General features: G+C 47.5%; 1 protein-coding gene across 4 annotated transcripts in view; it reads right to left on the bottom strand.

The window, feature by feature from the left end:
- Window positions 1-15,433: 15,433 nt before the first annotated feature.
- PAX7 (paired box 7) overlaps window positions 15,434-21,565 on the bottom strand; it is a 153,892-nt gene continuing 147,760 nt past the window's right edge. For all 4 annotated transcript variants that reach the window (XM_084651566.1, XM_084651568.1, XM_084651567.1 and 1 more), the window contains exon 9: window positions 15,434-20,709. In XM_084651566.1, coding sequence (XP_084507692.1) covers window positions 20,594-20,709 — 116 coding nt within the window. In that variant the 3' untranslated portion in view covers window positions 15,434-20,593. The remainder of the gene's footprint in view (window positions 20,710-21,565) is intronic.

The following is a 21,565-nucleotide window of genomic DNA, read 5'->3' as shown; positions in this document are numbered from 1 at the left end:
TATGGGCCTCTGAAGGCAGATGGTGCAGTGCTCCTTGCCTGTTGATTGCATGGTTCTGGATCTTACATATAGCAGGGTTTGCCCCACAGAATTCTAGCTTGATTTCATAGCCTTCAATGTGACTGTGTTACACTTGTGTGGCCATTTTAAACCCCATTATGGCTCAATGTGTTTATGATATCCCAGTCCCCTTCCTGCCTTCTTTGGAACTCTTCCACCCCAAGGAAGAAGTTGATATAGGTTCGATGTACCCACAGTGAGCAGTACTAGCATGAATTGGGGGGTGGGTGCTGCTAAAGGAAGAGGGTCTGGTGCCCACTTGCAAAATTTTGGTGCAAATGCTTTACTGACGGGAATCGGTCTCTTAATTTAGCACAGAAACCCTTTAGTCCACCTTCCCACATGCTGAATAACATTGAATGGATGTCCCAGAGTCTGGGCTTTCTTAGAAAAAACAAAATAAAAATGAATCACCCAACGCTTCTGCCTCACCTGCTTTGGGGAAAACCCCTTGAAAACGTGCACTGAACTCGACCAAATCTCTCTTCTCAACTATGACGACTAGAAACATTCTAATAGGCTCCCCCTCTCCCGCTGGCTAATGTTGCAGGTAGATGTGTTTTGAGAAAGGATGGAGAAATAGGAATTGAAACAAAGTTCTTTTGTTGGGTGGAGGTGCTGGTCGCCAGCTCTAGGGGAGGCAGGAGCTGCTGTACGAGGACTTTGCCTGGGTTAAAGTATGTGGGTTTTTTTGACAATGTGGTCTCTCCTTTGGATAACCCTGAAGCTACTCTAGTGGAAGGAGTGGGATGGAAAAGCGGGATAGCCTGCATACCACTATATATAGATTTTAAAACACATGAGTTGATTCTGAGGACTCAACAAGACAACAAACGTATGACAACAAAAATAACTATCACTGATCGTCACAACTAGGAAAGAGACAGGACTGAAAGGGAGGCTCTCGAGCGGGGCTATAACTGAGCTCAGCATAGCTCGGGAGGTATTCATGCAGAGTTAATCTGGGTGATTGGCACTCGGGTTTGAGTGCACAGGTTAGTCTTGCCCAGGTGAGAACAGCTGCACTGCAAAGCCCTGCCCAAGTTACTGTGTCTTGGCTGGTGCTGCACTTACCTATTCGGCACTGGTGAGGCCACATTTAGAGTATTGCGTCGAGTTTTGGGCCCCGCACTACAGAACGGATGTGGACAAATTGGAGACAGTCCAGTGGAGGGCAATAAAAATGAGTAGGGGCCTGGGGCACATGACTTATGAGGAGAGGCTGAGGGAAATGGGCTTATTTAGTCTGCAGAAGAGAAGTGTGAGGGGGGATTTGATAGCAGCCTTCAACTACCTGAAGGGAGGTTCCAAAGAGGATGGAGCTCAGCTGTTCTCAATGGTGGCAGATGACAGAACAAGGAGTAATGGTCTCAAGTTGCAGTGGGGGAGGTCTAGGTTGGATATTCGGAAACATGGGAGGGTGGTGAAGCACTGGAATGGGTTCCCTAGGGAGGTGGTAGAATCTCCATCCTTCGAGGTTTTTAAAGCCTGGCTTGACAAAGCCCTGGCTGGGATGATTTGGTTGGGGTTGGTCCTGCTTTGAGCACGGGGTTGGACTAGATGACCTCCTGAGGTCTCTTCCAACCCTGATATTCTATGATTCTATGACTTCTGGGGGCACATCCCATGGTTCTTAGCTCTGCAGTAAGTCGAGCTGCTCTATGATTCTTTTCCAGTGAATTGGGGGAGAACTTGTCTGTTCTTCTAGGCACACGGGAGGAACTGTGGTGTATTGGAGGACTATCAGCACTCAAGTGATTTAGCCTGCATCCTCACTGCAAAGTGGGTTGGTTATCAGCAGTACTCAAGTACTCTAGTACTATATCTTAGGACTGGCCAACTAGCCTGGCGTTAAGCACATCAGACTTGGGTGAGAAGGTTTTATGTGGAGATGGGAGGGGCTGGGGCAACACCCAAGTAAGAGCAATGGTTAACTCTGCAGTAAAGACGGGACCTAGGAGTGTGTGTATGTGAACAGGTGTCTTTAAGCCCCCTCTGAGACCCTTGGATCCCAGCTCAGCCTCTAGTACAACTTGTCTTCCTTGCAGCGTTAATATCTGTTCACACACAAAACCCTCTCACCCTAGTTAAGTGATACTTTACACCCAGGCTTGCTGACCCCACCTGGGCTATAGGCCAAAGCCCAAATACTGTTTACACTCAGGCCTGTAACCTGCCCACTTTGCCGTGAGGATGCAGGCTAAACTGCTTGACAGCAGATAGTCCTCCAATGCCTTCCCACAATTCACCTTTGTGTGCCCAGAAGGACAGACAAGTTCTCGCACAATTCACTTCAAAGGAAGCAAAGCAGCTGGGCATACTGCAGTGCTAAGAATGGCATTATTCCCCCACCCTCATGACACCCCCATTCCAGCACACTAGTACCTTCGCCAACAACACTCAGTTTCAATTCAACAATACTATCTCCCTCCGTGCACACACCAAACAACCGAAAAGTCACAGTGCAGAGCACAACCTTCATGCTGACCTGCCGATTTGGTAGTTTGGCATATCACATATTGCGAACAGGCCTATGAAAGATCATAATTATTACTCAATAACAGCACTGGAAAGTTGGAGGTAAGGGTGAGTTTTGCAGGGTGATTTTCACTTTGAAACTAAAATGGTACATTTTTACTGTAAAATCCCTTGCACCTGTCATCTAATGATCTCCCAGATACTTCACAGGCAACAATTAGACCTCAACCAAACACCTGTGACATGGCTGAAGGATTGTTACAAGCCATAACTGAGGAGCAGAGCTAAGACTTGATTCTGCTTGGTGCCGAGTACGCTAAACCCTGATCTAGCAAAGCACTGAAATCCGTGGGTCTACACATGTGCTTAAATTTAAGCATAAGTTTAAGTACATTGCTGGATCGGGGCCAGGGTGCTCAGCACCATGCACGATTGAGCTCATAAAGAAGTTCCGAACAATATTTTCAAGCATGTGCATCTAAAGTTAGGCACCTAAATCCAAAGGCACTTCCTGGAAATCGTTTTCAGACGAGATGAGGAGATTGCTGGGAGCTCTGGGTTTTTGGGACCGCTGAGCATCAGACCACTTTGATGTCTAAATACAGATTCAGGTGGCTCACTTTAGACATTCAAGTTGAAAATTTGAGCTGAAGGAACTTGCCTAATTTATACCCTGGCAGTGCTGGGAAGCCCAGAATTCCAGACCCTTGTCTAACCATTAAACAATGTTTCCTCCAATAAAGAGCATTAGCCATAGCTAAGAGCGCTCAGAATACATAGGCCAGGCTTAGGCAGAATGCAGACAGGCCAGGGAGCAGATCAAATGGCTGCAAGCCCCAGCGCTGCTCCTCTCTTGGGATCACCAAACTTGTCACTTTCACACTGCAGGGAGGCAGCAAATGCTTCTTTCACATCCCTCCCCTCCCTACTCTCCTGTCCCCATTCCTCCACCTACTTCTTCCACAAAGTTTCATTTTTCTTCTTTTTTCTCATGTGCGAGCCTGTGTACTAATTTCTCTGATTTGCCTTGTATCGCCAGCCATAAAAAGAGGACATAATGGAAAAATAATTAAAAAATAAAAGGGGAATTAAAAAAATCATTTTAAGGGAGGAAGGGAGGGGGGGAATCTGCAAAGTTAGTAGATAACCAGCAGATGTGATTTTTGCAGATAAGCATAGTAATTTAGATAAATCTGGGGGCTTTAGAGCCTTTCGCTTGCGTTCTCTCTCTCTTTCTTTCTTTCTGCAAGATTTCTTTTTTTCAATTTTATCTCGCAACTCGAGGGGAGGGAGAACGAGAAGAGGGGGGGAGAAGCTTAATCTTTGGGTCGTTTTTCTTTTCTGTTTAATGTGTTTTCCCCCAGAAGGTGGGATAATGCGAACAGCACTCACACACACATACACACAGAGAAGCCGGGGCTATGTTTTTTAAAAGCGACGGACAAAAATCAAAATATTTGAAAATGTATTTCATGGTAATTATGTCATATTTCATGGACTGATGCCACTACTGAAAGAGAGCCTGAATGCCTTAATTTGTATAGAAATTGTAATCATTTGTTCATTTCAAGGTGAAAATTGCATTTTTTAATTTAAATTGTATCCTGCGTGATAGTCTATTATCTAGTAAAATTGTCTCCATGTCTGAATGCCTTATATGCAGCTGCAATGCTTGTTACAAATCCAGTTATATTCATAAAAGCTTGGTCGATGTCTCGGGAAATGTGAACAGTTTCTTGTGGGTTTCTTTTTTTTTTTCTTTTTCTCTCTCCTCTCTTCCTCCCCCTCCTTCATCCCCCCCTTTTTTTTTGGTGAAATAAACCCATATCTGTTATTAATAATAATTAGCCTGGATGTATATGAAAGACAATCAGAGGTGGGTTGGGGATACCAGGGGTGCCACGTTTGTATAATTTTTGGTGGTGCCCAGAATGGGCCCAAGCAGAGCGTCCTGTCCACAGGACGGACCTGTGCTACTGCCCCAGGCCCGTGCTTTGGGGGGGCCCCGCACTTCAAGGGGATGCGGGGTCCAGGCAGAGCCGTCTCATCCATAGGATGGACTGGGGCAACCACCCCGCGCTTTGGGAGGCCCCGTGCTTCAGGGGGACTCAGGTCCAGGGCAGCCGGGGGGGTTAGCGGAGGGCCTGGCGCTGGCAGCAGCGAGCAACCTGGCCCCAGCCCACCCCTGCTATGTCCCCTCCCTGCCCCCATTTCAGCCCTTCCTCCAAGCCCCTGCCATGCCTCTTTTCGGCTTCCACCCCCTCCCCCAAGTGACACCAGGAGCCACTGGGACGGAGCGGAGTGGGGTGGGCTGGGCCAGGTCACTTGCTGCTGCCAGCGTCAGGACCCCCGCTACCCCCACAGTCTGCCTTGGACCTATGTTCCCCTGAAGCGCGGGGACCCCCAAAGCATGGTCAGCCCAAACATTGGTGGAGCCAGGCCCATGTTCCTAAATACTGGGGGAGCACGGACCCATGGGCCCATATAACTCGCTGCCTATGGGGGATATGTAGAAAGCCTTCCCTGTTCCTGCTTTTTTAAGTGAACCATTTTGAGGTTGCATTGGGTGGGAACAAGCGGCTAAAGAAAAAAAAAAAGAAGCTCTCTTTCCACAGATAAGGAAGGCCCCGATCCTGCAATGAGTTAATGGGCAAGATTCTGTGGAGTGGCTCTTGGAAATAGAGCACACACAGTCTCAGCACAAGGGGGAGGGGGACATGGTGGCTTTAGGCCAATTTGATACCCTGGTGAGTCTGGGCCAGCTGGGGACTAGTGTGGCCCCCTGAAGGCAATTTTAGGGGACCCCTGCGGCTGCTCTAAGTTATGACAGCCCTGCCTGGGGTGCCTGTGGGCAGCTAGCAGTGCAAATTAGAACCACCCGTGATCCCCATCATAGCTCTGCAGGGACTCTCCTTCCGCCCCCCACATGGCCGCCCCCTCCCCAAACGCTGATTCTGAGGGAGGTGGGGCTTGTGCAGGGTGACTATGGCAATGCTGGCTAGTGCCTGCTCTGGGGGAATTTTCTCTCAGTAAGTTGTGAGGATTTTCCCTCCCTCTGTTGGCTGCAGTGGTTTGTGAGGCCTCTAGACAGGTGTGGAGCCATCCATCCATCCCCATTTGCACCTTCTTTCCTATGATTTCATAACACACGCACAAACTTTATTTATGCGGGTGTCACTGTCCCCACTCTGAGGTCAGTATTAATTATCATCCCCATTTTAACGGGAAGGAAACGGAGCCTGAGACGTTAAGCATCTTATCCAAGGTCCCACAGGGAGTTGGGCACAGCAGTGAAAACCAGGTCTCCTAACTCCTTATATTGTACTCCAAGCTCTAGACACTCTGGCTTGCTCAATACCTTGACTGTTTAGAAGGGAAGTCAAATAGGATATCTACATCATACTTATTCTCAACAGAGGACCAGTCAGTTCTCCATAGGAAACTGTCCACTTCTTTCTCCTCCTCTTCCTCAATCACATCGACCTTTCTCAGGCAGGTAAAAATGGACGGGTCTCCTCCCTCTCACACCTTGCATGGCCACAGGGTCACTGCACAGTGATGCCAGGAAATCCCACCTCTCCAAAAGGCTTTACGCTTCCACAGACAGTTCCTAACCCCACCCTAGCCCAGAAGGTGAGAGACAGTGTCCGGAAACCAAATCAGATTCTCATGTGATTAACCAGAGGGCTATATAATGTGACCTTACTAACAGGGTCCTGTTCCCCTGCTCCACCATTGTGATCTTGGACAATTCACCCTCCCAGTGTATGAGTTCAGTAAAACAGAGCTGAGGTGTGGTACGGATTAAAGTTTGCATACTGCTTTGAATTCCTCAGAAAGGAACATAGGAATTGCCACACTGGATCAGACCCAAATATCCAATCTCTGATGGTGGCCAGCACGCAGCTGCAACAGGGGAAGTTGCAATAAATCCTGCATCAACAGCTATGGGATAACCTGCCCTGAGGAGGCTTCCTTCTTAACCCCCACTAGTTAGACGTTGGATTAAGGATGTTATGTGTTATAGATATGCAGGATAAGATTCTCAGCTGGTGTAAGATCAACCCAGCAAATTGACTTCTTCGGAGCTAAGCTGATTTATGCCAGCCGAGAATCTGGTCCATAAAGTACAGAATATTAATTACATTAAACTTCAGAAAATGAGACCCACATGAAAATCCTTTTAAAGTCATTTAATTCTCTTTTCATGTACCTCTCCCTGCTCAGAATGCCCTTATTTTATGCAAGTCCACAGTCTATGGTAATAAACTTTTCTATACCTATTCAGAAAAGAAATTGATCATGAAGTGCTGTAATGCTGAAGGCTTCCAAGCTAAATTTGACAGCACAGTAACTGTACGATAGCTACTGAGATCAGTGACAAAAAGACTAAACACAGGTCATGAGGTGTGACAGACATCTGAGGCAAGTGAATGTACCCTGATAGTTAAATTATTGGACGGGGGTGTGCCAATCTGGCTAGCAGTGTAGTTCATATAGTCAATGCTACAGGATGCATTAAGATCCACTCCAGACATATCTAGATTTGTGTGTTAGGAGTTGTATTATCATGCCCTATGTGGCAACATATGGCAACTTCCAAGTTCATCGGGGAGGCTCAGCAGATAATATATAGATAAAACACACAGCTAAACATACAAACCAAATCCTATCTTTAAGAGAAAATTATGGAGTGAGGTGCATTGCTTTTGAAAGTGAAGAGGTGGAAGTGACTAGAACCAGGTATCATGCACAAGGTCCTTGAGCAAGTTCTCCCACAGCTGTGTCATCACATCTAAATCCTGATCTGCAACACCCCCTGCTATCCCAGTCATAGTTTTCTACCTTGTGACACCGTGTCAGCTAGAAACAAGCTATCTAAGCTCATTCCACGAGTGACTTAAATAGGACTTGAGCTCGGCTGTGCTGTGAGGAAAAGGCTATGGCTGAAGTTTTCAAAAGTGGCTAGTGATCCTGAATGCTCAGCATGAGACCCTTAAAAGGGGCCTGATGATCAGAGGGTGGGTGCACAGCACTTACGAAAAAGTCAGGGCCTTTCTGGAGGTCTCAAATTGGGCACCCCCAAAATCAAAATACTCAAAATCACAAGTATCACAGATCTGGTCAGGTTCCTCCAGCTGGCACCCAACCAGATTCCTGTGGGGGAATTCCAGCCTTGGGATCTGAAGAGGTTTTAAGTCTCCAGAGTCAAAATAAAGTCCATGAACTGTCCCAGTCTTCAGGTTCCTAGGCACCGGAAGTTGGAGTGCGGACCCTGTATCTAATACTCCCTTCTGAGACTTGCAACACATCCCAGATGCTGATCCCAGAAGCCCCAGTGCTGACTCCTCTCGCTTAAACACACCCTCTCCAAGAATCCCACCAAAGGCTCACCCTTCTGGGTTACAGTTTAGCTTTCTCAAGAGGCAGATGTAACACAACACACACAAACACTTTGCACAGAGTTCTACACAGCTTTTACTCTCTACTTAATCACATGAAAAATATACAGATCCCTGCAAGAATAATAAATCCTACATATATTTCCCCTCACTCTAACTCGCCCTTCCCTTGGCAGGCCATCTGTGTTCAGGTAGGCAGGATCACCCTGCCTCGTTTGGCTCCGGCAGCAGCTTCCCTTATCTTAAGCTGGCGAAAAATGGCCAGAGAGGGAATGGAAGAAGAGCAGCCTCTGCCCTTTCTAACCTTCCTGTCTTCTGTGTCAAGTGACTTCCTGATCAGCGCTAGCAGGTGACCACAAAGCCCTACCAGGTGACTTCATTGAGAGGCTACCACTCCCCTGACAAACCACTTCTCCTACTTGGAAGCTAGTCTATCATCAAGAGTGATTAAATTTCAGTGTTCCAGCCCTTAAATAAACTACCCCCTTCTGCTAGTCCTTTACCACCTCCTTTGGAACTTCAGTCCAACATGGAGGCAAAAGCACAAAGAGAAGGCAAGTAGCTTCCATATTCAAAATGGAGCTTGCCGCTTGTAAAGGTCCATTCAGAGTGTTCAGAATCTCACACAGAATTCATAAATTGTATAAGACAGACTCCCCAAATCAACACAACTAGTCACTTCCAAAAGTCTTGGTGTAATGTTGTCAAAAATGTATAGTGATGGATTCACAGCGTACCTTTCAAATATGGCTTACTCTCAAAGTCAAATACATTCCCATACATTTCTTATCCTCTGAACTTTGTTTTTCTAAAGTATATATACATCAGAAATAAAGAATCATGGAATTCAAGTTATAGAAACAGTAATTTAAAGAATTTTGGGTTCCCTGCATGAATAACCTTTGTATCCCTCATTTTGGGCCAGTCACACATAGCATCCCACATTTGGATGGGGGTGCAGGCTCTGGGGTAGGGCCGGAAATGAGGGGTTCAGGGTACAGGAGGGGGCTCAGGCCTTGGGGTAGGGGGTTGGGGTGCAGGTCAGGGTGCAGGCTCTGGCTGGTGGTGTGGGCTCTGAGGTGGACCCAGGGATGAGGGGTTTGGGGTGCAGGAGGGGGCTCAGGGCTGGGAGAGGGGGTTGGGGTGCAGGCTCCAGGAGGGAGTATGGGTGCAGGAGGGAGCTCAGGGCTGGGGTAGGGGTGTGGGAGGAGGTGCAGGGTGTGGGCTCTGGGAGGGGGCTCAGGGCTAGGGCGAGGGGTTGGGGTGTGGGCTCTGGGAGGGAGTTAGGTGCGGGAGGGGGTTCCGATCTGGGGCAGAGGGTTTGAGGTGCAGGCTCCGGCCAGGCGGCGCTTACCTCAGGTGGCTCCTGGTCGGCGGTGCAGCAGGGCTAAGGCAGGCAGCTCCCATTGGCCATGGTTCCTGGTCAATGGGAGCTGCAGAGCCAGCATTCAGGGCGGGGGCATCGCGCAGAGCTTCCCTGATTGCACCTGCGTCTAGGTACTGCAGGGACATGCTGGCCGCTTCCAGGAGCTGTGCAGAGCCAGGGCAGGCAAAGAGCCTGCCTTAGCCCCACTGCACCGCCGACCGGACTTTTAGCAGCCCAGTTAGCGATGCTGATCGGAGCTGCCAGGGTCCCTTTTTGACTGGGCGTTCTGGTTGAAAACCGGATGCCTGGCAACCCTACCAATCTGAGTGACATGTGACTGAACTACAGGAGGTGAGTTAAAAGTGGTGCACAGTGAGAGGATAACAGAGTGGTTAGCTTGTTAGAAATGGGGCCGATTGAAGACTTTAGAGGGGGTGGGACTTGAGGCCCAGTGACCACAACCAGGAACAATTTTTTAGGAAAACATCTGCTGTTTAAGGCAATCTGGTCCATTCCAAGAGCAAAAGGTTCCCCCTTTCACAGGTTTTATGAGCCCCTCAGGATAAGCCTTGCCTGGCTGGGGTGACTGAGTGGCATCCGCAAAAAAGGGAGGTTACCCTAATCCAGTGGTTCTCAACCTTTCCAGACTACTGTCCCCCTTTCAGGAGTCTGATCTGTCTTGCATACCCCCAAGTTACACCTCACTTAAAACTACTTACTTATAAAAATGCAAAAGTGTCACAGCGTACTACTATTGACAAACTGCTGACTGTCTCATTTTCACCGTATAATTATAAAATAACTAAACTGGAATATAAACATTGTACTTACTTTTAAGTGTACAGTATATAGAGCAGAATAAACAAGTCATTGTACAAAATTTTAGTTTGTACTGACGTTGCCAGTGCTTTTTATGTAATCGGTTGTAAAACTAGGCAAATCTCTAGATGAGTTGATGTACCCCCCTGGAAGACCTCTGAGTACCCCCAGGGTTACCCCTGATTGCGAACCACAGCCCTAATCCACCTTCTGTTTGAGAGCCACCTCCAGCATGTCATGGGCTCCTGGAAGTAACTATTGTCTTCAGAGGAGGAATGTCTTTCTTCCACTACTCTGTCCTCCATTTAAGAAATCCAGTCCCCCTAGTGTAACCAGCCCAACTCTCAAGGTGCAAGTGAAGGTGGGGAGTTGCACGGGTAGGCATATCTGGCCTACCTTAAATCTGGCTAGCCCGGGTAACAATAGTTACAGCTCCATTACTGCGGTTACTCATGCTCGATGGGATAAAGCTACCACAGGGATGCCTCCATGTGCTACAATCACACCTTCTCTTGCCGTGTAGACACACCCTCCACAGATGGGTGCTGTGGAGAGCAACCACCAGCTATTTTATAACCCAGGGTGGTGGGGAAGCAGACACAGAAATAAAAGTTGGTTGGAACGATACCCCAGTGGAATATATGGGCTGCTCCCCATGTGTGGGTGGGTATATGCTAGTCCAGTGCTAATGAGGTGATGTTATCACTCTAAAGCGACCCTTGGCATGGCAGTTCCTACGCTGGAGGTACAGCATATTTGCAAAAGTTGTCAGCTGGTGTCAAATTGACTCCAATTTGATTTAGCACCGGCTTATCAGCAGATTATAGCCAATGACTACTCAGAGCCATAATTGACCATTGATACTGGTATATGGAGCTCTGTCAGTAAGAGCAGCTCCCTCAAGGGACAGCTTGATGTCTCTCAGAGGGTAATGGATCGAATCTCACAAGGTCTGGCGAATATCCTGTTCCACTTAGATAACGGTTGGAATCATTAGGCGAAAGGAAGCAGAGCACTTGGGACAGAGGGGGGCAGTGTTGAAACACTAGCAATTGCAGGGCCTGAGGCAACAAACGTCTGAGCATGATCGTTGTCAGAGCCAAGACGCAGCCGCAAGGGACTGCGAGGAGGCACAAGGATTTCACCTTTCTACAGCAGCACTGGCCAAAGTCTCTGTATTAAAAAGGGCATGCAATTGGAGGTCATTTTCTCCATTCCTACAGTTACTGTGTAATAATAATAATCTCTTGTTTATATGGAGCCTTTCATTCAAAGAGCTTTCCGAATGTAAACTCAGCAAGCGATCACGTCAGTCCCCACTGAAGTGCAGCCATCTCTGGGGTGAAACACCACAGCTGTTTAACAGCGCACAGCAGCATCGTGTGACACGTTAGGGCAGGAAGAGAAGACTAATAATGTCAAATTTGCAGAAGCAGGATGTAATTTACCCTGGAACTTGGCAAGGAGGCCAGGGGTAATTCCCGCTTGTACATAAACTTCTGGGGGATCATTAATAGCCGCAGCGGTCAGAACCTCAATTTTACATCCTATCACAAAGCCAACAGGTCTGATAGATAGCACAATGCCCGTAACATTATGGTAAGCCATTGATTTAGAGGGAAGAGTGCTCCCTATTAGACCATCAACACTATTACTGCAGTGCCTAGATTTCTCTTGGAGGTCTCTCATCTAAGCACTGTGTCAGTCCTGTCCGGCCTAGCTCATTGGAGCTAACAGGAATATAAGATGGCATAGCTGCAACACATCAGATCCTTTTCAAAGCTGCCTGCCATTGCAAGGCATCTGATCAAGCTGTTAGTGAAAAAGAGCACTGTACAGAACAGAGGGGTGGCATGGTTTAGAAATAGCTCAAACTCCTCTTGGTTCTGCTCCTCGGCTTGGGAGGTTTTGGTGCATTCTGACCCCAATGCTTTGTGCCTTCCAATCATCTGATTTATCCTGGTGGGCTCAGGGTGAAACCTCTCATGCAACGTCGGCCGAAGAATGACAAAGCTTAGGGACTTCTGCTGAGCTCTCCCCAACCATGTCATGAATGCAGCATAAAGGGGAAGATTTTCAAAGGCACAACAGGAAATTATGTACCCAATTGACTTTCATCATTTGTACCTTTGAAAATCTCCCCCTACATGCCTAAATAGGTAGAAAAATGACTAGAATGCTTTCAGCTCTGAAGCCCTGTGGGAGGCCGAGCCACTTGACCAAGTCCAGATCAGAATGTCAGACAGGTACTGGACGTTGGATATCAAGATAAATACTGAAGAAAGCTGCTCTCCTGTTCAAGTGAAGCAGATACCCCAGTGGTATCCTCTACAGATAACACTGCTCCTCCCTGGGCAGAGGGGCACAGTCCTGACCAGGCAAGGCCACAGTGAAGACAGACAACAACAATATGTTACAGGGTGCTCATCACCTGCATGCCTGGGCATAATGTAGTCATTCTGGACAATCACTGGATTTACTGCCAACTCCATGGGACACTCCCTTGCCACGCCCCTCTGTGACAACTTGGACAAAGGGGTGGGGGTTAATTCTTGGAAGTGTGCAACTTTGCTCCAAATGACCTGTTGGTGACATCAAGCACCACTTGACTACAGATGGTCCTGAATGAACCCTTTGGATCCAAACACTCTCGAGCTTTGGGGGAGGCAAAATCAGAAGTTAGTGGCTCAGGTCCAGTGCTACCCAACGTGGTTTTACACCATCCTGCTTAGATAAATGCAGACAAGATGTTGCCAAAATAGAAAAAGGGCAGGAAAATATGACCTTTCATCTCTGGCTGTCGGCTTTCCTGCCCTTCCTCTCCACCTTCCTCAGTCACAGCAAAGGGCAGGATTTATACCATAATGGTGGTTTATTTACCATAAATGGTGGTTCCCAACCTTTCCTCTGGCATGGCACCCTTTCATACCTTCAGTTATTTTGAGGCAAACCATCATATTGTCTTCAAGTGAACCCGCCCTCTTATCACCTCGGTTTTATCTGTTTACCACCCTGGCCATTCACAGTCTACAGGGAGTGTGTGTAGAGAGCGGGGTAGCTCAGGGTGCAGGGAGAGGGTAGCTCGGGGCGGTGTGGAGAGAGGGGGTAGCTCAGGGTGCAGGCAGGGGCTGTATCCAAGGGGGTGCTGCTGCAGGACCTGGCCGTGCTCTCTCCCGAGTTGGCACAATGGGGGCAGCTCTGCTCCTTGTGGCCGTGTGCGCGCCGGGCCAGGCCAAGCCAGGACATGCTGTCCTACACAGAGACCGTGGGCACCAGCACCCAGTGGTTTGCAGGCACCAAGGACTACATACCTGAGCCTGGAGGGCGTGGCGTTCCTTACCCAGCCCAGGTGTGGCAATGACCTGGACACACACAGCATCTGGCATCGCTGCTCACCCCCCGTCCCCGAACATTCCTCCGAGCCCTCATAGGGGATGTGGCCAGCCTGAGCCCCCTGTGGGGGGGAAAGAGGGGGAGGTACGTGGGGAGGCAGCAGGGCCAAAGGGAAGGCAGAAATCTGCCCCCGCATGTGTTGCCTCTGTGACGTATTCAGTTTGGGGGGGGGGCAATGTGCCAATACCCTCCCCATCTCTGCCTATGCAGGTGGGGGTAGATGCCCTCCCTACCCTCCCTAAATGCCTCCCCTTCCCCCAGCCCCCATCAGTTCTGGCCTCACCCTCCACCAGTTCACTCCCGCACCTCACCACAATTCAGCCCCACCCCTATTCCTGGGCTTCCACACTGCTGAAGGGCCACAACCCTCATCTCAGGGCTCCTGCCAGTGGGCTCCCAAGGCTTCTCCGCCTGCAAGATGTACCCTCTGCTGAGTGCCTCCAGGATCACCCTCTTGCATCTGGTCTGCCCCTGGCTGAGCTGGTTCTTCCCCCTTCCCTGCATGAGCCTTCTTCCTGGCAGGTTCCCCAGTTTTGGCCAATTCTGTGACACCTTGTCTGCACCAGCTCTTCTCCCCCAAGTGGCTTCCAACTACTGCTCTCACAGTATTCATGCAGCGGTCTACAGAGACCCTGCTGTTAACTTCCTGTTACCCCTGTCTTCTTCCTGTCCCCTAGCTGCCCCCGGCTCTTTATAATGGCCAGGTGCCCTCCTATTGGGTCATAGGTGAACTGGACTCGTTACCTCTTAAAGAGGCCAGTCACTCTGTGACAGGACAGCTGTCCCAAATGGACCTCCTCTAGGAATGAGAAGTTAGTTCATCCTTTGCACCTGTTCGCAAACTGTTCTTTCTGCTGAGACAACTGACAAAGATGCCAATTGTTGTGGTAGTTTTTGTGATGTTGGCCCATAGAAATTGGACTAAAATAATCTAATTTCACAGACATAGTGCAAGAGTCATCAGATGATAATGACTTTTGACCTCTAACTTCTGTATTTGAGTTAGAGGTGAAATGCTCCATTCCCAATTGCCAATCCCATGAGCCACTTATTCCATCATTTGTGATTCCCTATTAGAAACTTGAAAATACTTTTCCTCCCATTGATTTTGTACTTTTCCATTGAGCAAACTCCAGTTTCTTGACTGGCACTGAAATTAAAATGGTGCCTTTTGTTCAACAACATATTCAGCTCACACGGTGCCTTGCCAAGCCAAAACACATTTGTTTGTGCACAAAAAGCATTGGTTATGTCTAGACCTGGTTGGGAAATAATCTTTTTTCCCCTTTGAAAATTTTGATGCAAATGAAAATTGCTGATAAAACTTTTTGTAGAATTTTAAAGAATGTTTTGGTTGAATAACAAACAAACAAATACATAAACCTGCCAACCGCCTTGAAAATAAAAATTGTGGTTGCCAGCAAAAAATGTATAGTTTTCAAAGAAAAACAATTTTTGGTGAAAATTTCTGATTCAATGAAAAGCCATTTTCCATTAAAAAGCAAAGCAAAACAAAACCCAAAAAGTTAAAAAAGAACAACAACAAAACAACCTTCTGATGGAATTTTTTTTACTTCCATCCTAGTTAACTATTTAGAGTCTTATGCTGTGCCCATCATCACGGTATCTGAACCCTTGCTGGCTCTGAGAAGTGTGTGGGCTAATGAACCCACTGCTGCCAAGGAGAGGTTAAATCAGTGTGTTGTTGGTCCTATGAAAACAACCACTTTGTGAAAATGCATTTCTTTGCATTTCATAATGTGTGTTAATATGATTAAATTAGGTATGTAGGGCCTGAGTTGCCCCTCACTTTCAAATGACCCTATTATTAGACCAAGTACCCATAAAACTCCAAGATCTTTGACATGCAGCACCCATTTTATTGTATGTGACACATTGCGAAGTGAATGAACTAATTCCTCCAAAGACATTTTTAATTCTTTTTTTTTTAATGTATAACAGTTATGCCTGAGTTACAGAGAGACACCTACAGGCAGCAGGTAGTTAAAGCAAATACCAGTTTCTCTTTCTATTCTACTACTCCATATAGCTGAATAAATTATGGTGCGATTATATATATACACACACACACACACGCACGCACACACACACACGCATACACATGGAGCAAAATGGCTATGAGTCAAACACAGAAGCAACATATCCGCAGTTACTAGGAATAAGGAATGTTCTATAGTGCTATGTAGATATTCCCCAGATGGGTATATGGAGGTGTCAGGGGTGATGGGTTAGAAGCATTAAATACACAAAGTCTCTGAGCAACAGGGGCTAATCTGCTGAGCTGCAGAACGTGGTGAGATAGTGACCAGCATAGTCTTGGAATGGTGCCGGTGGGTGGGGAGATAGAGCAAATCCGTTACTTCTTTTCCCACAAGGATCATGTTCACAGGCATGGGAAAAAATCAACCTGAGAGAATGTCCATTGAATGTGTCCTTCAGTTGGTTTGTTTTATTAAGCACGGGATTTGTTGGGGTTCCCAGGTGTCCCTGCGTCCCCATGATTGGAATGTCTGCTCATGGCCTGGTCGTTTCGCTTCAAGTGACTCTGGCCAGGCGTTCTCCAGGCTCCTGTGAGTCCGATGCTTGCCAGTTGCCAAGAGCCGCAGTTCCACCCTTCCTAGCGGTTCGCCTTTAGGGCATCTCTCCCTCCGTTTTGCTTCCCCACCTCATCCCCCAAGTTTCTCTTTTTTTTTCAGCAGAACTGAGGTTGGCAATCCATAAAACAAAACAAAAAAAAACCTTTTGACTTTCATACATTAATGTACCTTAAAAAAATTAAAACACAAAAAAAACACCCCCCCCACACAAAAACAAGCCCATCCCACCCCAAAGATTCTGGAATGTATTTTGAAAACACACAATATGCAAATTTCTACCGTTTGCCCCATTTTTTTTAAACTAGCACAGCACTCACTGTGTTTTTAGTATATAAAAAAACTCAACTTTCTATAAACATACAGCACATGACCAAATATCCAACTAATGTACATAAGTGCGACCTCAGGGAGAGGGTCAGAGAATAGCTATTCGCATGGGGCGTTTTTCATATTCCTCTAAGAACTCTATTTACAGCAGCAGCCAGGATGTTCGTGGACTTTCTGGTGAAGGTAACTGGTAAACAGATTTCTATAATGCTCCCTCTTTTTCAGACACTTTATCTTAGGCTCCTGCACTCTGGCTCTTAGCTTAACTGAAGTTGTCTGTTAACAACATACCCACTACTAGAACCTGCTGTATGCTGTTAAGGGCCACCTTACAGACTGGGAACTGTTGTGTGTCTCTTGCTTTTGTATATATGCGCACACAAGTACACAAGAAAACAAGGCAGAGAGAAGAGGAAGTTCTGTGGGCGGGATCAGCGGCCAACCGTTTCTCGTTACAAGCTGGGTCTTTCCTGCTGGTTGTATCGTGTAGCAGATGAGGAGAAATCAGTCTGGTCAAAAATGGCTTTAATTAGTCGAAGTATAAAATGGCTTTTAGGACTTGGGATATGATTAGAGCTTTTTGACTGGCTGTCGGTGATCACAATGCTCAGTTAGTACAGGGGACTAACATCTTCCCTCTGTACATTACATTTCCTAACAGCACCAAGACATACCAGTTTGTACATTTCTCAGGCATGACAGCCCTTCTTGGGTGCTTCTCCTCACTGAGCTGTCAATATTTTTTGCTGATTAATGCAGCTCATGGCCCACAGTAACATCCCCGTTCTATTGCCCCGGCAGTACTTACCGGTGTCTGTTCAAAACCCGCAGGTAACCGTGAGGTATTAGAGCAGGTTAAAATGGATGTTTCAGTCCCTGACCCCATGGACTATCTCATGGAAACACCCTAGCATCTGCTTTGTGTTTCCAGATGTTCCTTTGATTCTCCAGGTTAGATGTGGTTGGGGTAATAATGTTATTATATTTCTCTCCTGCTGGTAATAGCTCACCTTACCTGATCACTCTGGTTACAGTGTGTACGGTAACACCCATTGTTTCATGTTCTCTGTGTATATAAAATCTCCCCACTGTATTTTCCACGGCATGCATCCGATGAAGTGAGCTGTAGCTCACGAAAGCTTATGCTCAAATAAATTGGTTAGTCTCTAAGGTGCCACAAGTCCTCCTGTTCTTTTTGCGGATACAGACTAACACGGGCTGTGACTCTGAAACATGTTATTATAGTTACTCGGAGGGACAGTCAAGCCAGAAATGGGATTCAAAAGTTGCTCTTCCTCATTTCAGATCCAAACCAAAAGCACATAACTCTCCATTTTCCTTTTCTATCACACTAGCTTTAGGCAACACCTCTTGTCTATCATATCTCAGTTTGCCAGTAACCTCTAAGAAACCAGGATTCTTGCCTTCATCAACTCCCGCTTTATATGCAGTATTTAGTCTTGGAAATGGCATTGTGAAACGCAAGAACTAGGAAGTTCTGCAATCCCAGGAAATTCTCCTGTAGTCGAGGGGAAGGTCTGGAATCACCGTTTTATTTGTTGCACAGTTGGACAAGTAAAAGGAGGGATTTGGATTCCCTGTACAAATCATTGCAGAGGATTCTGTGTGCAATTGTTAGCAACCCAGCTGCTGAACAGCAGTGTGTGTGTATAAATAAGAGAGATGAATCTTGTGTGTTAAAATGCTTCCAGGAGTTCGGAACAACAAATCCCAGTGAAGCAGTGGGCTGGACGAAAGCCATGGATGGTGTTCGATACAATACAGAGCAACACATGAAGCAAAAATTGGCTTTGGCTAAGAACTGGCAATTTGCCCATGTGGGTTGCCATGTCCACGGGAGTTGGCCACTTTGTGGTTAACAATAAAATGCTGCCAAGGGCAAGGCACCAGAAAGCCTGAAACAGCCCAGAAGATGTTGCTTCAGGTGTAAAGACAAGGACTGATGGTTTGAGGGAAATGCAAAAAGAAGAAGCTGAAGAATGCAGGGAAGAAATCCGCCCCCTCACCCACCCTTTAATCCTCTGTCCCTGGGAGGCAGAAAGTAGGTCCCCCCACATCTCTCAACTCCACTGAAGATACGTCCAATATAGACACCAGAAAGTTGTATCTGACTGACCCAGCGTGCAGCATCTGCTGCCAATCCACTGAATGTTGGACCTTACAAATTAGTCACTGGCTGGCACAAGATCATTTAAAGGAAAGGAACAGGATGGGTTGTTTCAATGGCAACTTTCCTCATCCTCTTCAGGGTGATGAGTAAACAGAAGTGTGTTCTTGTAGGTGAGTCATTTAAATGCAGTCAGAGAGTGAAGAAAGTCTAAATGTTTAGGGACCTGCTACAGCATTTTATCAGGGGGAGTGAAGATTGTTACCACACCATATAAATAAATTGTATAAACCCCACGTGGTTCGTGATTCAGATATAACTTGTTATTCCCAATTGGGTTTATCTGAACATTGAGCTGAGCAGGATCATGGGTTGGTACAGAGGAAAGAGTGCTGTATGCTACAGAAAAGAGGGAGGCAAATCTGAACAAGAACAAAATCTGAGGCCTAGAGAGAAAGCACCTCCAAAATAAACAACACAGAAATATGAAGAGAAGACCAAGGGATCAACCTGTCCGGTAAAGGACCAGAGGATGGTGAAAATGACGAGTTACTTAAGGTAAGAGACAAGTACTTATCCTGGTAGGTTGGGAAATAAAGAGTTGTGTGCATAAGGGCACAAGAGTTTTTCCTCTTTCGTCCAGTACAGCACAAACAGGTGCATTATGTGGGTTTATGCCTCCCTCTCTCTGTGGCCAGTTGGAGACAGACTGTCGTGGTCAGACCATTCCTACAGCCCTCTGTCTCCCCAGCGCATGATGCACACTCCAGTTTTGTGTGGCACTCTGCCTTAACTAATGCACTCCCTCCATCCCAGCAACTAACTGGTCCCTCAGGCCTTCGCTTGGCGGGAGACATCCCTGAAAGGTGCCTTCAGAAAGAATCTCATTTCATTTCAATCATTTTTCTAGCAGCGGAAGAACCCAGTTCTGAAAGCTGAAGTATCTCCAGCTAGGCCAGACCCAGGCTTGCTACAGCACCCATTGGGCAGTGCATCTCCCTCGCCGACATACACAGCCACTCTCCCTCACTGCCAGGATCGAACTCGCTGAGTGAAAGAAAGAAGGTCCTTGTTCAGTTCTCACTCTGCCCAGTCAGACACCACCTGGCCCAAACACTGTCCACGCCAGCCCTCCACATGCACATATGCCAACATTTCCTACTGAATCTCCTGCTGCTATTGGATGCAAGTGGTTTTCAGCCAGCCCCACACCATCCTGTCAGGATCTAGTTGGTCCCTAAGAGGAAAAGTGAGCGTTGCTCATACCTGCCCCCAAATTCTCATAACCCCGCTCAACAATTTACATTTACACTTTCCAGAGGTCCCAGGTTGGAGCATTTATAGCATCCATCGAATCCCACCCATGTGGAGCAACATCCCTGCCTACTTTCCCCTTGCTACGGGATCCTATCAGCAGCGTGGGGGGTGGGACAGGTTTGCTGTAACTTTCATTTGTTTTTTAAACACCTTCTTATATTTGATCCAAAGGTCTTTTGGTCCCGAATGACATCACCCTTAGTGATCAGCTTGGTTACTCCTTCTATACAATGTCCACCAAGTTACTACAATAAAAAAGAAGGGGGAAAAATAAAAATATATATTTTACAATGGAAAAAGAAATTCAGCGTTGACTGTGCCAACTACCAAGATCAATGGAAAGTCATTAAGTGTGGGCAGCATGCCAAGCTGACCAGGTGGGCTGGAGGGAGGGCATGAACATTAGGATTAATAAATGTATCCAACCCATTGTCTCTGGCCACAGAAGGAGTCACGGTTAAAGAGGCTGGGTTGGCGTCTTAGAAGAGTGCTTGGTAAGGAACTGGATACATGGAGAGCCTTCCCCCCTCTTTTCCATCTCCTTCACAGCTTGCGTTGGTGCAGAGTGGTGGGGATTTGGAAAGGAGCGGGGTCTGGGCAGAGGTGGAACCCTGGAAGGCTGCTGGTGGTGTTTTCTCCGGTGGTACCAGGTTGCTGGAGTGGGTTGTTGGCACAGATGGACTCTTCAGTAAGCCTGGCCTGTCTCTACTGGTAGGAGGCCCAGCACAGCTGAATGTTCTCCCAGCTTCATCCTGCGCTGTGTAGACAGGCTGACATTCTTGGCCAAATAGTCGACAGCAGCTGTGGGGGAAAAGGGAGTGGAAAAAAAACACAGCATGAGGATTGGGATTTGGGGGGCATGAGGCATTTTAGGTCCATTTAAAAGAGGATAATAAACAAGCCCTGCCACAAGGGGAATCACTAACAGACAGGCCCAGCCATGGCGGGAGTTGCAGACACATGAGCCCAGCCATAGGGGGGAGTCACAGACCCATGCCCCACCATGGGGAGCAGTCACAGACAGACAGGCCCTGCCACAAGGGGGAGTCACAGACACATGGGCATCACCACAGATAGAGTTGGAGATGTGCATGCCCTGCTGTGGAGAAGGCGGCATCACAGACACAAAGGGGTCCTCTGTGGTGGTTGGGGGAGAGAGACAGACCCCGCCACTAGGTTAGTTACAGATGGACCCGGCCACTGAGGGAGTCACAGACAGGTGGGCCGTGCCGCGGTGGGCAGTCACTGACAGACAGGCCCTGTCGCAGAGAGAGTTGCAGACAGGCTGGCCCCACCATGGGAGGCGAGTCACAGACAGATAGACCCAGGCCCTGCTAGAGCAGCCTGACAGAAGAGGAGGCCCTGCTGGAGCTAAATGCAGTGATTGCCTTCACAGAATTTTGCACACGTTGCTACAGATGTACTCATCTTCCCCAAACCTAGTGAAAATGTCTGGAAAAAACACAAGAATTCCCCATCCCCCATAGACAATGGAATCTCCTGGGGAGCTGCCTAAGGATGAAGGTTGAAGAGGACAACAGCTGGTAAGAGCGCTGGGTGAGCGCAGAGATCTCCATGCTCAACTCCCTGTGTTCCCTCACAGCCACAGAGCCCACCACTGATCTGAGTTACGCTGGTGTAAATTATTTCACTAGTT

This window comes from Lepidochelys olivacea (genome assembly GCF_965140295.1).
Source record: "Lepidochelys olivacea isolate rLepOli2 genome assembly, chromosome: 18".
Classification (NCBI taxonomy): domain Eukaryota; kingdom Metazoa; phylum Chordata; order Testudines; family Cheloniidae; genus Lepidochelys; species Lepidochelys olivacea.
This window is presented reverse-complemented; position numbering and strand designations above follow the sequence as displayed.